The 13,489-nt window shown below is 41.5% G+C and overlaps 1 protein-coding gene and 1 long non-coding RNA gene across 2 annotated transcripts in view; one reads left to right on the forward strand and one right to left on the reverse strand.

The window, feature by feature from the left end:
• LOC138947475 (zinc finger HIT domain-containing protein 2-like) overlaps positions 1-13,489 on the reverse strand; it is a 227,274-nt gene that overhangs the window by 172,933 nt on the left and 40,852 nt on the right. Inside the window, exon 2 of the mRNA XM_070318953.1 lies at positions 9,093-9,212. Coding sequence (XP_070175054.1) covers positions 9,093-9,212 — 120 coding nt within the window. The remainder of the gene's footprint in view (positions 1-9,092; positions 9,213-13,489) is intronic.
• Positions 1,334-8,177, forward strand: LOC138947472 (uncharacterized). The gene is made up of 3 exons (XR_011449670.1): positions 1,334-2,588; positions 3,522-3,858; positions 5,169-8,177. It is a non-coding gene; the product is annotated as an uncharacterized lncRNA (long non-coding RNA).

A 13,489-nucleotide genomic window follows, 5' to 3' on the forward strand; every position in this document is an offset into this window, starting at 1 on the left:
GCTGAACGTGAAGTTGATGGATTAAATATTCCACAGTTAACACAAGAACAGAAAGTTGACATGGACCGTGAATTTACTATTGACGAAATTGGCAGAGCATTACAGTTATTAAGGAACGGATCATCGCCAGGTTTGGACGGGCTTACAGCTAGCTTCGTACAGTTTTTTTGGCCGAGCCTAAAGACGATGGTTTTCAATTCTCTACAAACATCCTTTCAAGTCGGTGAGATGTCGACTACACAAAAAAGAGCAGTTATTTCCTTACTCCACAAAGGAAAAGATTTACCACGGGACAGCCTAATTAATTGGAGACCAATTTCGCTAACAAATACTGACTATAAAATATTTGCAAAGTGTTTAGCAATTCGCCTCGCATCTGTCATTACTGATATTATTTCAGAAGATCAAGTCGGTTTTATTAAAGGGAGAAAATCAAGCGATGTTATTCGATTGATTGATGACGTAACAGATCTTATGAATCAGAAAAATGAACCAGGCATTTTGATAGTGATCCTTATTTTCCTGTAGTTACCACAGTTGTTGTAAGCATTTAGTCATTGAATTTTGAACCTTATTTACGCGTATATTTCTTTTATCGATGCTCGTGATCGTTTTGCTTGCGTGACAGTGACTTACCGTTGTCCTCTGTTTTCTTTTCAGTTTCAACGTATCATCACTCTGTATCAAGTTATCAAGTGTGAAGCATCATTAATAAAGTTTTGAGTTTCACTGTGATTTGTAACGGTGAGTTTTTTGGTGACATTATCTGTTCTGAGACAGAATAGCCTCTTTCACGGATTTGACTGAATACCTAGGGGTTACACACGCTTCTCCTGAGATCTTGGACACCTTCATCGTCTTTTGGGCCTACTGCGCCGCAGAGGAGCTAGAAATACTCGCAAAATGCATTAAACAGCTTGTCCAGAGAACAATCGTAGTCAATGATGTACAGATAAGGGCGCGTGTACCGAGCACGCCTGTAACTTCACATGAGCATAGCCTGAACATAGCAGTGCTGGTCGGAGGGACTGGGTTTTTAACGATTGCTAGTTTGACTTCTGTTTTTGTTGAGAGAGCCGGCACCAACGAGCACACACACTCAAACACATACTGCTTGTCATGTTGATCACAAGAGAGAAATAGAACAGCGAATGGAAGGAAACATAACATATTACGTCCCCAGAATATGACGCGATGGACGACAGACGTCATGAAATCTACAAGTCGGCAAGTCGAGACTAAAACTCAGCTATAGCAGTGAATAATATTCATCCGCTGGGTCTTGACCTAAATACAAGCCATATAAAAAACCACTCGTGTTGTAACCTATCTATATTATAATACGCGTGGCCTTTTTCGCCGTGTGGACGTATCTCCTACCAAACCCCGCCGGTTTGGACCCTGTCCCTCGGTTTTTCCGTAGGAACGGATCGCGATGAAGACGATAGGCTGGGTTAGATTGACGACTTCGAAAGCGAAATGGCTTTTTGAGGCCTTTTTAACGTGAAATGTCGTAGCAGACAGAATATCCCAGCTATCCCATTGGCCGAAAGCGAACGGTTTGACTAAACACTACGCGACCGCACCTCAGACGAACCTAGCTGTGTGTTTTATTTCTCTACCCCAGACGAACCTAAAATAATAAGAAGATAGATAGATCTGTTTATCTGTTAATGGAACTCCAAAATATTCTATAGATTTGTTTACTTAATTTTTAAAAGATAAGTTCGAAACAATATCATCTGATAAGTCGCCGTATAACCTTATAGGTTCCAGCGACTAAATATTTTCCCCCGGTGCAACCATTGACATGTACGTCATCATGATCTCCCCTTCATCATGATCTCCCCTTAATTTGACCGTTATTTTGGCTGTCTTAGTGAAATGGTAAGATATATCTCTATGTTTTTTACATGTAAGTGTTCGGAAAAAATACAGTTATAGCAGTTATGTACAAAAATAAGCAGCATATGCTCTTTTCGCCAAAGTAAAGTCCTTTTTTCTTCTGGTTTCTTATATGTGTCACAGCACACTGCAAGCTTTTAGGCGAATAGCAAGTGAGTGGTATATATATATCATCAATTTTATAGTAGGTAACGGTGTGAATTACTTGCCATGTTCATGTTCATTATACGTTTTCCATATATATGTGTCATTTAATTGTGTATTGCTTGATGCCATGTATGTGTGTGTGTACATGAAATAAGCATGGATGTGTGGACTCGATTGTGTGTTTATTACATATGTTATACTATGCGTTTGAATCATTATGTATTTTAGACGTCATACTTTTTTTTCGTATCTTCACGATGGCTTTTACCCGTTTAAATTTTAATGCTTCCAACTTTCAAAGCGCTGCACGGCTGGGAAGAGATGCGCACTTTTATCACTGTTGTTCATGTAGACGTAATCATGGATTCATGCAAACGTCATTCCTGCTGTATTTTATTTTGTTTGTTTAGTCGCGTGCGGTCGCGCAGTCTTTAGTCAGACCTAAAGCGTGGCAACATTCGGACCGCTTGCTTCTCAGTGCCCAGCTTTGAATCGAGGCAGCTGTCAATCTGCTGTCGCATCAACTGGCTCTACAGGTAAATCCCATTTATCAGTCTGTAAAACTTTCTTAAAGTGTTCCTAACCTTGCTGTATTCTGCCACAGGGGTTATACTATAGAGATAGAGAATTTGCAGTCTCCCCCCGCCATTTTGACGCGCATGAGGCATGTTTTAATCATGGATGTGCAAACGCTGTGTGGAGTAGTGACTACGCTCATTTTTTTGATAATACACCAAGTTTGTTTGAGAAACAGAGAATAGTCAAAGTGCAAAACAGGGGTTCCCAGGTCTGAATATGCGTTTGAATCATTATATATTTTGGACGTTTTAGATTTCCATTTCGTAAAAATCTATGACCCATGGCGCATTACATGTGGGGGGGGGGGGGGGGGGGGGGGGGGGGGGGGAACGAATCTTGCTTTTTCTACTTCTCTAACCCATGGCATAGGCCATACATGTGGGGGGTTCTATTACCTGAAAACAGCATCCACACACACGCGCACACGTTCCATTGGACGTACATTTATTGTGTGTGTGTTTGTCTGTGTGTGTGTTCATGGATGCTGCACTCGATTGTGTGTGTGTGTGTGTTTGAACCATGTATATTTTCTGTTATTTACTTATGTTATACTATGCGTTTGAATCATTATATATTTTAGACGTCTTACTTTTTGTTCATATCTTCACGATGGCTTTTACCTTTAATGCTTAATGCTTCCAACTTTCAAAGCGCTGCAAGGCTGGGAAGAGATGCACACTTTCATCACTGTGTGTGTGTGTGATCATTTGGGGGGGGGGGGGGGGGGAGGGGGCTGTATTTTTTACACCAATGAGCAAACGTATAAAGAGAAAATTTTGTTCATGTAGATGTAATCATGCAAACGTCATTCCTGCCAAAACAAATCTTTTTTCAGTGTTGCATACTCCTGTGTACAACTACAAGGTATAATTTTTTTTCATTTTCTTCAGATATGGCGTCCCAACGACCAACTCACTGCGACCTCACTTCAAGACGCTGACCACAACTTGGCCTGTGAAGCAGTACCCCGACTTCGACAAAAACAAAAGCAATCTTTCCAGACCATTATCAACCAATTGTCAGATGCAAAAACCAAAGCGAGCAAAGACTCCACACAACTAACCAATCTTCTTAGGCGTGAAAATCAACGCCTCCAGTCGGCGGTCGCGTGTGGTCGCGCAGTCTTTAGTCAGAACCAAAGGCAAAGCGGATGTTGCCGCTCCTCCCCCAGCTTTGAATCGGGGCAACTGTCAAATCTGCTGTTGGATCCTACAACTGGCTCTACAGGTAAATCCCATTTATCAGTCTGTAAAACTTTCTTAAAGTGTTCCTAACCTTGCTGTATTCTACCACAGGGGTTATACTATAGAGAATTTGCAACATTATTCGCCACGTTTCTCAGTCTTCCCCCGCCATTTTGACACGCCACGGCTGAACTGCAGGATTTTCGCTCTTTCAACACTGCATTCTTTGGTTGTTTTCTAACCCAGGCATAGGCCATATGGGGGGTGGGGGGGGGGGGGGGATTCAAGGAATCTTGCCATACATTATGGACGGGGGGGGGGGGGGGGGGGGGTGCGGTACTAAGCCAAAGTTTGGGATTCTGCCGGTGTCACGATTTCATCTTTCGCCTGTGTACATATTTCCCCCTCGATACTCAAGACTGAAATGTTTCCTGGTAAAATTAAGAAGTGAAATTATTTATGGACGAAAAGCATGTCATTTTCTTGCATGTGAAGAAAATTGGTTAAATTTAATAGATTTCACACCCAAAATCGATTTTTTCGAAAACGTGTACCGAGTGGTTACGTCCTTTGAGTAAGAAGGGAAACATTTGAGGATGAATCAAATTTCAAGTTAAATAAAAAAAAAATTGGTTGGACAAATTTGGCCCCATGAATGTAGGGTACACAAGGTCGCTTATCAGTACAATCGAAGGGTGTTTTTTTGTTCAGTGTAGAGTTTATACTAGATCAACGAGGCCGAGAATCAAAATATCAACACCGTTACAAAGCGAAAGATGAAAACGTCACACCCGCGTTACCCATGCAGATGCAGAAAGAAACGCTGCATTCTTTCGTTGTTTACTAACCCAGGCATAGGCAATACATGAGTGGGGGGGGGGGGGGTTCAAGGAAAGATTTCCATTTCGTAAAAATCATACATGAGGGGGAGGGAGGGCGGTGCTATTACCTGAAAACAGCACACACACGTGCCATTGGACGTACCTTTATTGGGTGTGTGTGTGTGTACATGACTTTATATGCATGGATGCGTGCACTCGATTGTGTGTGTGTGTGTTTGGACCATGTATATTTTCTGTTGTCATTTAGTTACAATATGCGTTTGAATCTTTATATATTTTAGACGTTATAGATTTCCATTTCGTATCTTTACGATGGCTTTTACCTTTAATGCTTTGGGGGGGGGGGGGGGGGGGGGGGGGGCTGGATTTTTACACCAATGAGCAAACGTATAAAGAGAAAATTTTGTTCATGTAGACGTAATCATGCAAACGTCATTCCTGCCAAAACAAATCTTTTTTCAGTGTTCCATACTCCTGTGTATAAGGTATAATTTTTTGTAATTTTCTTCAGATATGGCGTCCCAACGACCAACTCACTGCGACCTCACTTCAAGACGCTGACCACAACTTGACCTGTGAAGCAGTACCCCGACTTCGACAAAAACAAAAGCAATCTTTCCAGACCATCATCAACCAATTGTCAGATGCAAAAACCAAAGCGAGCAAAGACTCCACACAACTAACCAATCTTAGGCGTGAAAATCAACGCCTCCAGTCGGCCACCTCATCTTTACTACGTTCATCTACACCCACCGCTGCACCAAACAACCCTGCGGCAATAGCCAGCTAATCTTCATCTGCACTACGTTCACCCACCGCTGCACCAAACAACCCTGCAGCAACAAGCACTCCTACAAACACATCAAACCACCTATTGTCGACGTCCTAACGCTCAGTCAAATCATGGATGACGACATGATTGACGCAACACAAAATTCAACACAATCCACAGACATGTTTGATGCAACACAAAACGCAACCCAGTCCACTTCAGATGACGCAGTCACATCGGGAGAAGCTCTCCAAGCATTGTCTCAGGAATAAACATTCACATTCAACCCATTTTTTCACAACCTTTTCAGAGTCAGTAGTTGCGGGTAAAATCTGATCCCTGTTTTGAATTTGGTGGAATCATTTTGCGACAAATCGATAAAGTCACGAGACAAAGAACATCAACAAAGACCATATGGGCAACCATGTAAATTGTTGCGGGGGTGTAACGGAGATCGACTTTGTCTTTATAAGAATAGGAATCACATCATCTTAAACTCTACACACGGTGACAACTGCAACGCGTGTGGCACACAGCATGACAAACAAAAAAGAGCCCCTGCCATGAATACTCCATGCTTAGTCCTATTTATCAGTTTTGGTGGCGCTGATTTGGCAAATGAAATGTTTTAATTATTTTGTGCTGGCTTGCAGCCCAAGAGAAATATTAAACAAAAGCAAATGTATTTCTTCAGGCCTAACCAGGGGCGGATCTGGGGGGGGGGACAACAACAAAAAAAAGAAGAAAAATGTATCACCTGAAAATAGCACTTTACACGCTCAGATTGCACCAGATTGCACAATTTTGCTTCCTTTTTAAAACAAATTCCGGGGGGGCATGCCCCCGGACCCCCCTAGCATGCTCGGCGCTTCGCGCCATCGGTTCGGCGCTTCGCGCCTTCGCTGATAAGATACAAAAAAAAAACAAAAAACTTTGCACCCCCCCCTTTCAAAACCCAGATCCGCCCCTGCTAACCATCATAATGCCATATATGCATGGTGATCTGTAAACTTCTGTTCTCTGTGCACAATGCATGTGTAAACATTTTGTTGTTCGCAGAACGCAGAACCAATTTCACATTTTAGAGAAATATTAAACAAAAGCAAATGTATTTCTTCAGGCCTAACCATCATAATGCCATATATGCATGGTGATCTGAAAACTTTTGTTCTCTGTGCACAATGCATGTGTAAACATTTTGTTGTTCGCAGAACGCAGAACCAATTTCACATTGGCTGGTTGTCGCGACATATGTCGCGCTACTTTACGTATACTGTCACCTGGTTGTCACGACATATGTCGCGCTATTGGCTCAGTCTGTTTGGTCAGTTCCGATTACCTCCCATTGATGCGAAAACCTATATGACTGTTTTTTGTTATTTTTCTCTCTGTTAATTCACCAGTGGCTATGTAACATGTGTTACAGAATTGCACCGGTGTAAGGGTTAACATCTTATTTTTCACTCGCATGTTTGCTGAAGTGTACAAATTTTGTTCCATTTAGTGCTGTTTTTTTCCCCGTCTTAAGACATATATGGTGATGTGTACAACTATTGTTCTCTGGGCACATTTTTTTGCACATTTATGTCCCTCACTTATGTCAATGTAGCCGCTAATTTGTTTAAGTCCAGTCAATCGTGCAAACGTTTCATTGTGGGTGACTCGAGCTGTAGGGTACTGCGACGAGATTTCTTTCCCAATTATATGATTGGTGTTATATATTCTTTTACACATTTTAACTAGCATTCATCATCTTGGTTGAAGCGTGACAAAATGATTTTGTCACATTGATTGAATTCTCAGATTGTCCACATTGACTGAAATCTCAAAAAAGGGCACAATTTAACGCTGTTTTATTCTTTCCCAATTACATGATTTGTTATTGTTCACAGAACCCACTGTAAATTTACCACTGGGTTACATTTTCATTCCTATTTGCTGATGTGTAAAACTTTTTTTTGTACTGTGCACACTATTTGCTCGAGTCAGTAGTTGCGGGTAAAATCTGATCCCTGTTTTGAATTTTGTGGACATATTGATAACGTCACGAGACAAAGAACATCAACAAAGACCATATGGGCAACCATGTAAATTTTTATATGTGTAAAACTTTTTTTTTTACTGTGCACACGATTTGCTCATTTAATGCTGTGTTTATGTGTTTGTTTCACTCCCATGTGTCATATTTTCTGAGATTTCGGTTAATATAGCCACTTTTTTTAGTTTTGCCGCATTTAGCCTTTCCTTCGTAACTGTCTGCCTTCACCAAGCTGTAGATTCTTGCATTACTAATGGTGAGCAGCTACGCAAGAAAAGAAAGAAAGTGTATTCAAGCGCCGAGCCTGGTAAAAAGAAAATATCGCTACATTGACCGAAATTTCAGAAAGCGTCACATGTTTGCTGCTGTGTAAATGGTTTGCAGTTCATTGCACATTGAACGCTGTTTTTCTTAGGTTTGATGTTTTATCACATTTTGTTCTGTGTGTGCTAGCGCTTTTTTGCGGTAAATTTGTCGCAATTACTTCTAAATTTAATATGTTACTGTTGTCACTGCACAAGTCATGGCCAATCCACCTCTGTGCCCTTTTTTTTTATCTCTCCCAATAAATGTATGGCATTTTGTTCTGTACGCGCGTGCCATTGCACATTGAACACGTTTTTGTTGTTGCTTATTCATAATTAACTCTGTAATTAATGAAGAAGAAAAAATCCCGTGCGGAGCACGGGTATTACTAGTATATATATATAGTGCATTCAACCTCTTCGAAGTGCGCAATTTAGATCGTGTGTTTGTAATTAAACATTCCGACATTTATCAACTCAAGTTTCCTCATTTCTGACACTACCACATCATAACATGACAACACCACCAACTTTGGCTGATACTGCAACACCCAAGACACTAACTAGGCTGTTACCTCTAATCAATAACTAATGGCTATAATATCATAACTGTATTAGGTCACTGACATGTTTGCACTATTTTCTAGATAGCTCAGTTGACAGTTCCAGTAGTGATAACATCATAAGTCTTCTCGAGCAAAAATTACACATGTTGTGACCCTGAAATGTGACGATGGTGAAGTACACTTTTGTCTTTTTTGGAGATCATTGAAATAACCGGGTGTGCGAAACTCAAATCATGAGAAACATCTGAGAAAAACTTCTTCTTCTTCTTCTTCTGCGTTCGTGGGCTGAAACTCCCACGTACACTCGTGTTTTTTGCACGAGTGGAATTTTAAGTGTATGACCGTTTTTTACCCCGCCATTTAGGCAGCCATACGCCGTTTTCGGAGGAAGCATGCTGGGTATTTTCGTGTTTCTATAACCCACCAAACTCTGAAATGGATTGCAGGATCTTTTTCGTGCGCACTTGGTCTTGTGCTTGCGTGTACACACGGGGGTGTTCGGACACCGAGGAGAGTCTGCACACAAAGTTGACTGAGAAATAAATCCCTCGCCGAACGTGGGGACGAACTCACGCTGACAGCGGCCAACTGGATACAAATCCAGCGCGCTACCGACTGAGCTACATCCCCGCCCTGAGAAAAAACAAAACGTGAAGTTTTTGTTTGTTAGTTTGTGTGTGTGTTTTATTTGTCTAAGGACACCTCAGGTAAGTAAGTCCAAATATATGGACAACAAATACCAAGTCCTTCTCACCATGTTTTCCAACTCCCTGATCCGTCGTTTTAGAGCGCTGCACTCCTCTTTGCTGTCTTGATGACGTGCCTTCTCTGCTTGCAGCTCTGTCTGGTCAATCATGTGATTTTGTTCCTCCATCTGGTGATAAAGGCAGACAAATCGTTACTCTTACTAATATCTGCCTTTTTTGATAGTAAAGCACGTGGTATCTATGATGACAGAATAGCAACAGGGAAGAATGTCATACATCCCTTGAAAAAAAAGCAGAAGAATGTTCCTCACTGTGCATTTAGAGAAAACAAACATTATGGTTTTCCGTAAAGGAGGACACTTGTCCGCTAATGAAAAATGGTGTTACGGGAAGTGAAGAACTTAAAGTAGCAAATGCATATAAATATTTGGGGATGATGTTTACAACAAAGCTGAGCATAAACAGTACCCTTACAGAGTTGAGCAGAAAAGGGAAAAAAGGTGTCATCGAGATTCAGAAGACCATGCGAAAGTTAAACACGATAGACCCATATCTATTCTTGCAAATGAATCAACTGGTTCTTCAAACCTGTTACAGTGTTTGATAACAACACAACATCATCTGCAAAAAACAATAAGAAAAATGCTATGGCGTCAGGGATCAGCTGGATTCCGTGCCTCCCTTTTCTGGACAGTTCAACTGCTAGTTCGTTTATTAAAAACGAGAACATGAAAGGACTCAGTAGACACCCTTGTTTTACTCCTTTATGACACTCAAAGTAATTGGTGTACGCACCTTTCTCACGCACACATGCCTTTACTGACTTATATACACCCCGCAGGGCCTTAAACATCTTCCCGTTTATGCCGTTTTTTTCTCAGAACGGTCCATAGGGCATTTCTGTTCACGGAGTCGAAAGCTTTTTTAAAATCCACGAACGCTACATACAGCTTCATGTTTCGGACCAAGTGTTTTTGAACAATAGCATATAACGTGAATATATGATCCACAGTACTGTAGCCCGCTCGAAAACCAGCTTGCTCCTCAATTATTTTGTCTTCTTCTGCCTAATGTGTAAGACGTTTGTTTGAAATATGGGTATACGCTTTGCTTACGACACTGGTTAAGGACACTTTCTTTCTTTATTTGATGTTTAACGTCGTTTTCAACCACGAAGGTTATATCGCGACGGGGAAAGGGGGAAGATGGGATAGAGCCACTTGTCAATTGTTTCTTGTTCACAAAAGCACTAATCAATTTGCTCCAGGGGCTTGCAACGTAGTACAATATATTACTTTACTGGGAGAATGCAAGTTTCCAGTACAAAGGACTTAACATTTCTTACATACTGCTTGACTAAAATCTTTACAAAAATTGACTATATTCTATACAAGAAACACTTAACAAGGGTAAAAGGAGAAACAGAATCCGTTAGTCGCCTCTTACGACATGCTGGGGAGCATCGGGTAAATTCTTTCTCGTCCCAACCAATATGGGAATGGGACTCCCCCTAACCCGCAGGGGGTGGTTAAGGACACCCCTCGATAATTATCTGGTTGGTTCAGATCACCTTTTTTATGAATAGGAACAACTATGGATTTTGATCACTCTGTGGGCAACATTTATTAAAGAGCTGTACCAGATAACTTAAAACCACGTCATTCGCATGTTTTAACATTTCACACAATATCATGTCAGGGCCAGCACTTTTTCCAACCTTGAGGCTCTTTATGCCTGCTTATACCTCTTCTATGGTAATTTCTTCGTTACAAAGAGCCACTGTTACTTCTCCATCAGACCCATCCTGTATCAGGGCTTCGTTCCTGTCTGCACCATCCCTTGTTTCAAAAACAGTCGTGAAATGCTCGGACCATTGCTCCTTCGAAATTTCGTTATAAACCATCGACTTTCTATTTAGTGACCGGATAGTTTGCCAGAACATCTTTGGATCATTAATTGCCTATTTCAACATTAATAATCTCTTTTCATCAAAATCTGCTTTTTTTTCCCAAAAGTTCTTTATAAAGTTTTTTGTTCCTGGACATATTGTTCACGGCAAGCTTCATATTCCTGTTTATTGGTGTCAAGGGAAAATTTGATGGTATTGTTTTCTGATCACGGTACCCCTGAGCTATCGCGGAATAAGTATTATTTCCGAGCAGTCTAAAACCCTATTAAAATGATCTGGTGGAATAGCCGACTCGCCTAATTTGAATAGGTAAAATCAGTGTTTTGTTTTAGTAAGGGACGGTTGTGCTGTGCGATGCGTCGTATCACGGTATGGTGTCACCCCTCTGTGTAAATGCGGTGGTCGAGAGGTTGACCGTGCAAGCGTGATACGTCAGAGAACGATGCGATGACTGATGCGAGCGGATGTGTTTGTTGTGGTGTGGGATGAAAGTGTGTAGTTTTTGTTAATTAGAGTAGTTCAGACTTTATTTTAATACCTGCAGCTGGAAGAAGAATTGAGACATGAAAGCGGACATTCTTGTGTTTGTCGGAGGACAGAAAAGAAATGTGTGTAACTTCAAGGACTTTCGGCAGTGATGTGATTCCTGACTGTGTTGTAGACATTCGGAAGATTTATAAGGAAGTGTGTTACTGCAGTGCCCAACGGTGTGTTCTGTGTGACGAGAGGTATTTTGTTATAACCTTTGTATCTGTATGATGATTATGTTTCTATTTGAGTTAATAGCGAAATGTTTGAAATGTTCATCTGTTGTGTGCCGTGTGTGTTGTTCGAGTGCGTGTTGTCACCATCCCGTATGCACGAGTATGTCTGTGTATGACTGTGTGTGTGCAAATGTGTAAATGAGTGCGTGAATAAAGAATCCCCGTACACGGAAAAGCAAACACCGGACCAATACGTCAGCAGCACACATACATTCCTATACACTTGGCTCTTTTTTCCTCTGTTTAAAAATCTCTTTACCACGACCTTTTTTGTCTGCATTGGTTTAAACTGTTTTTATTCAACGTTTGTGCATTATTTACAAAAAAAACGCATATTGAGTAAACAACAACAAGCATAATGCTTATAATGTCTGCATTCATCGTCAAACCATTCATTAACGTTATCCCTGTTTTTCCCAACAGTCCTGAACATACAAGCTGCTGCACTGTACAAACCGTTATGAAAAAAAATCAATGGACGCATCCACATCTGAAGATAGTGCAGTCTGAGTATTGTGCATACATTGTTTAAACTTGTCCGAGAACAATTCGTCTCTGTATGTTCCTGCACAATCATCCGACCACATGATTCTTTTTCCACCAAACTCAGTATAATAATAATAATTCTTTCTTTATTTGGTGTTTAACGTCGTTTTCAACAATTCAAGGTTATATCACGACGGGGAAAGGGGGGAGATGGGAAAGGGGAAAGGGGGGAGATGGGATAGAGCCACTTGTTAATTGTTTCTTGTTTTTGTAGCTGTAGGTATGTGTATTGCATTGTAACACTTGGGGGGGGGGGTGTACATATTGATCTATCTGTAGCTGCAGGCGTGTTTTGTACTGTTACACTTGGGGGGGGGGGGGGCGGTTTGTACATACTGATGTATCTGTAGCTGTAGGTGTGTTATGTATTGTTACAGTAGGCGGGGAGGGGGGGGTGTACATACTGCTGTATATGTAGCTGTAGGTGTGTTTTGCACACAGGGGGGGGGGGGGGGGTTGTACGTGATGGCTGCTTTGAAGCAGTAAGAGGTGAGTTTTACTATGATGGGGCGAGGATTCGGGTCCGTAGGACTTGGCGGCTTCCCGATACGATGGCTCCTGTCGATAGCTTCGCCAATGTCGACCCCAATACTATTCGCAATTGCTGTTGCGATGTCGTCAGTATTTTCGTGGTCCGACTCCGGGATTGGACCTATGCGGATGCATTTTCGTCGACTATACTGTTCCAGATTGTCAACTTCATCCTTCAAGAGCAGAATCTCACGATCTTTCTTGGCGATTAGGTTTTTCAAGTCGGGATATCTCTGATCTCATTTGGGCGGACACTTGGACAGCTACGGCCTTAGATATGATATCCAGCAGCTCTGGATCGCGTAGGGCTGATTTTAGTTCGTCTTTTATTGACATGGCTGCGCCGACGTCAAGTATGGTGCTGCTCAGAAACGCCTTGTCTACTATCGTGGCATCCGGATCAAACAGATAGCTACTGTCAGAACTATCATCACAGGACCACTTATTATCCAGGCATCTTAGCCACTTTAGTGAAGGGAACGTTGAAGTGACAATGACTAGGTTTAAAATGTCCCTTATCAGAAAGTTCAACCTCAGTCCTTTGATGTTTATTGAACACATTTTCATATAAAGTTGGCGCTTCATACGGAAAAATGGCTTTGAAATTGACCCTAATCCTTCTTTGGGCTCTGTAAATGTCGTTTGGGGCTATGGTTGTAAAATGGTATCTACTGGTCACCCCAATGTATAAACT

The sequence above is a fragment of the Littorina saxatilis genome, linkage group LG14 (genome assembly GCF_037325665.1).
Source record: "Littorina saxatilis isolate snail1 linkage group LG14, US_GU_Lsax_2.0, whole genome shotgun sequence".
Lineage (NCBI taxonomy): Eukaryota > Metazoa > Mollusca > Gastropoda > Littorinimorpha > Littorinidae > Littorina > Littorina saxatilis.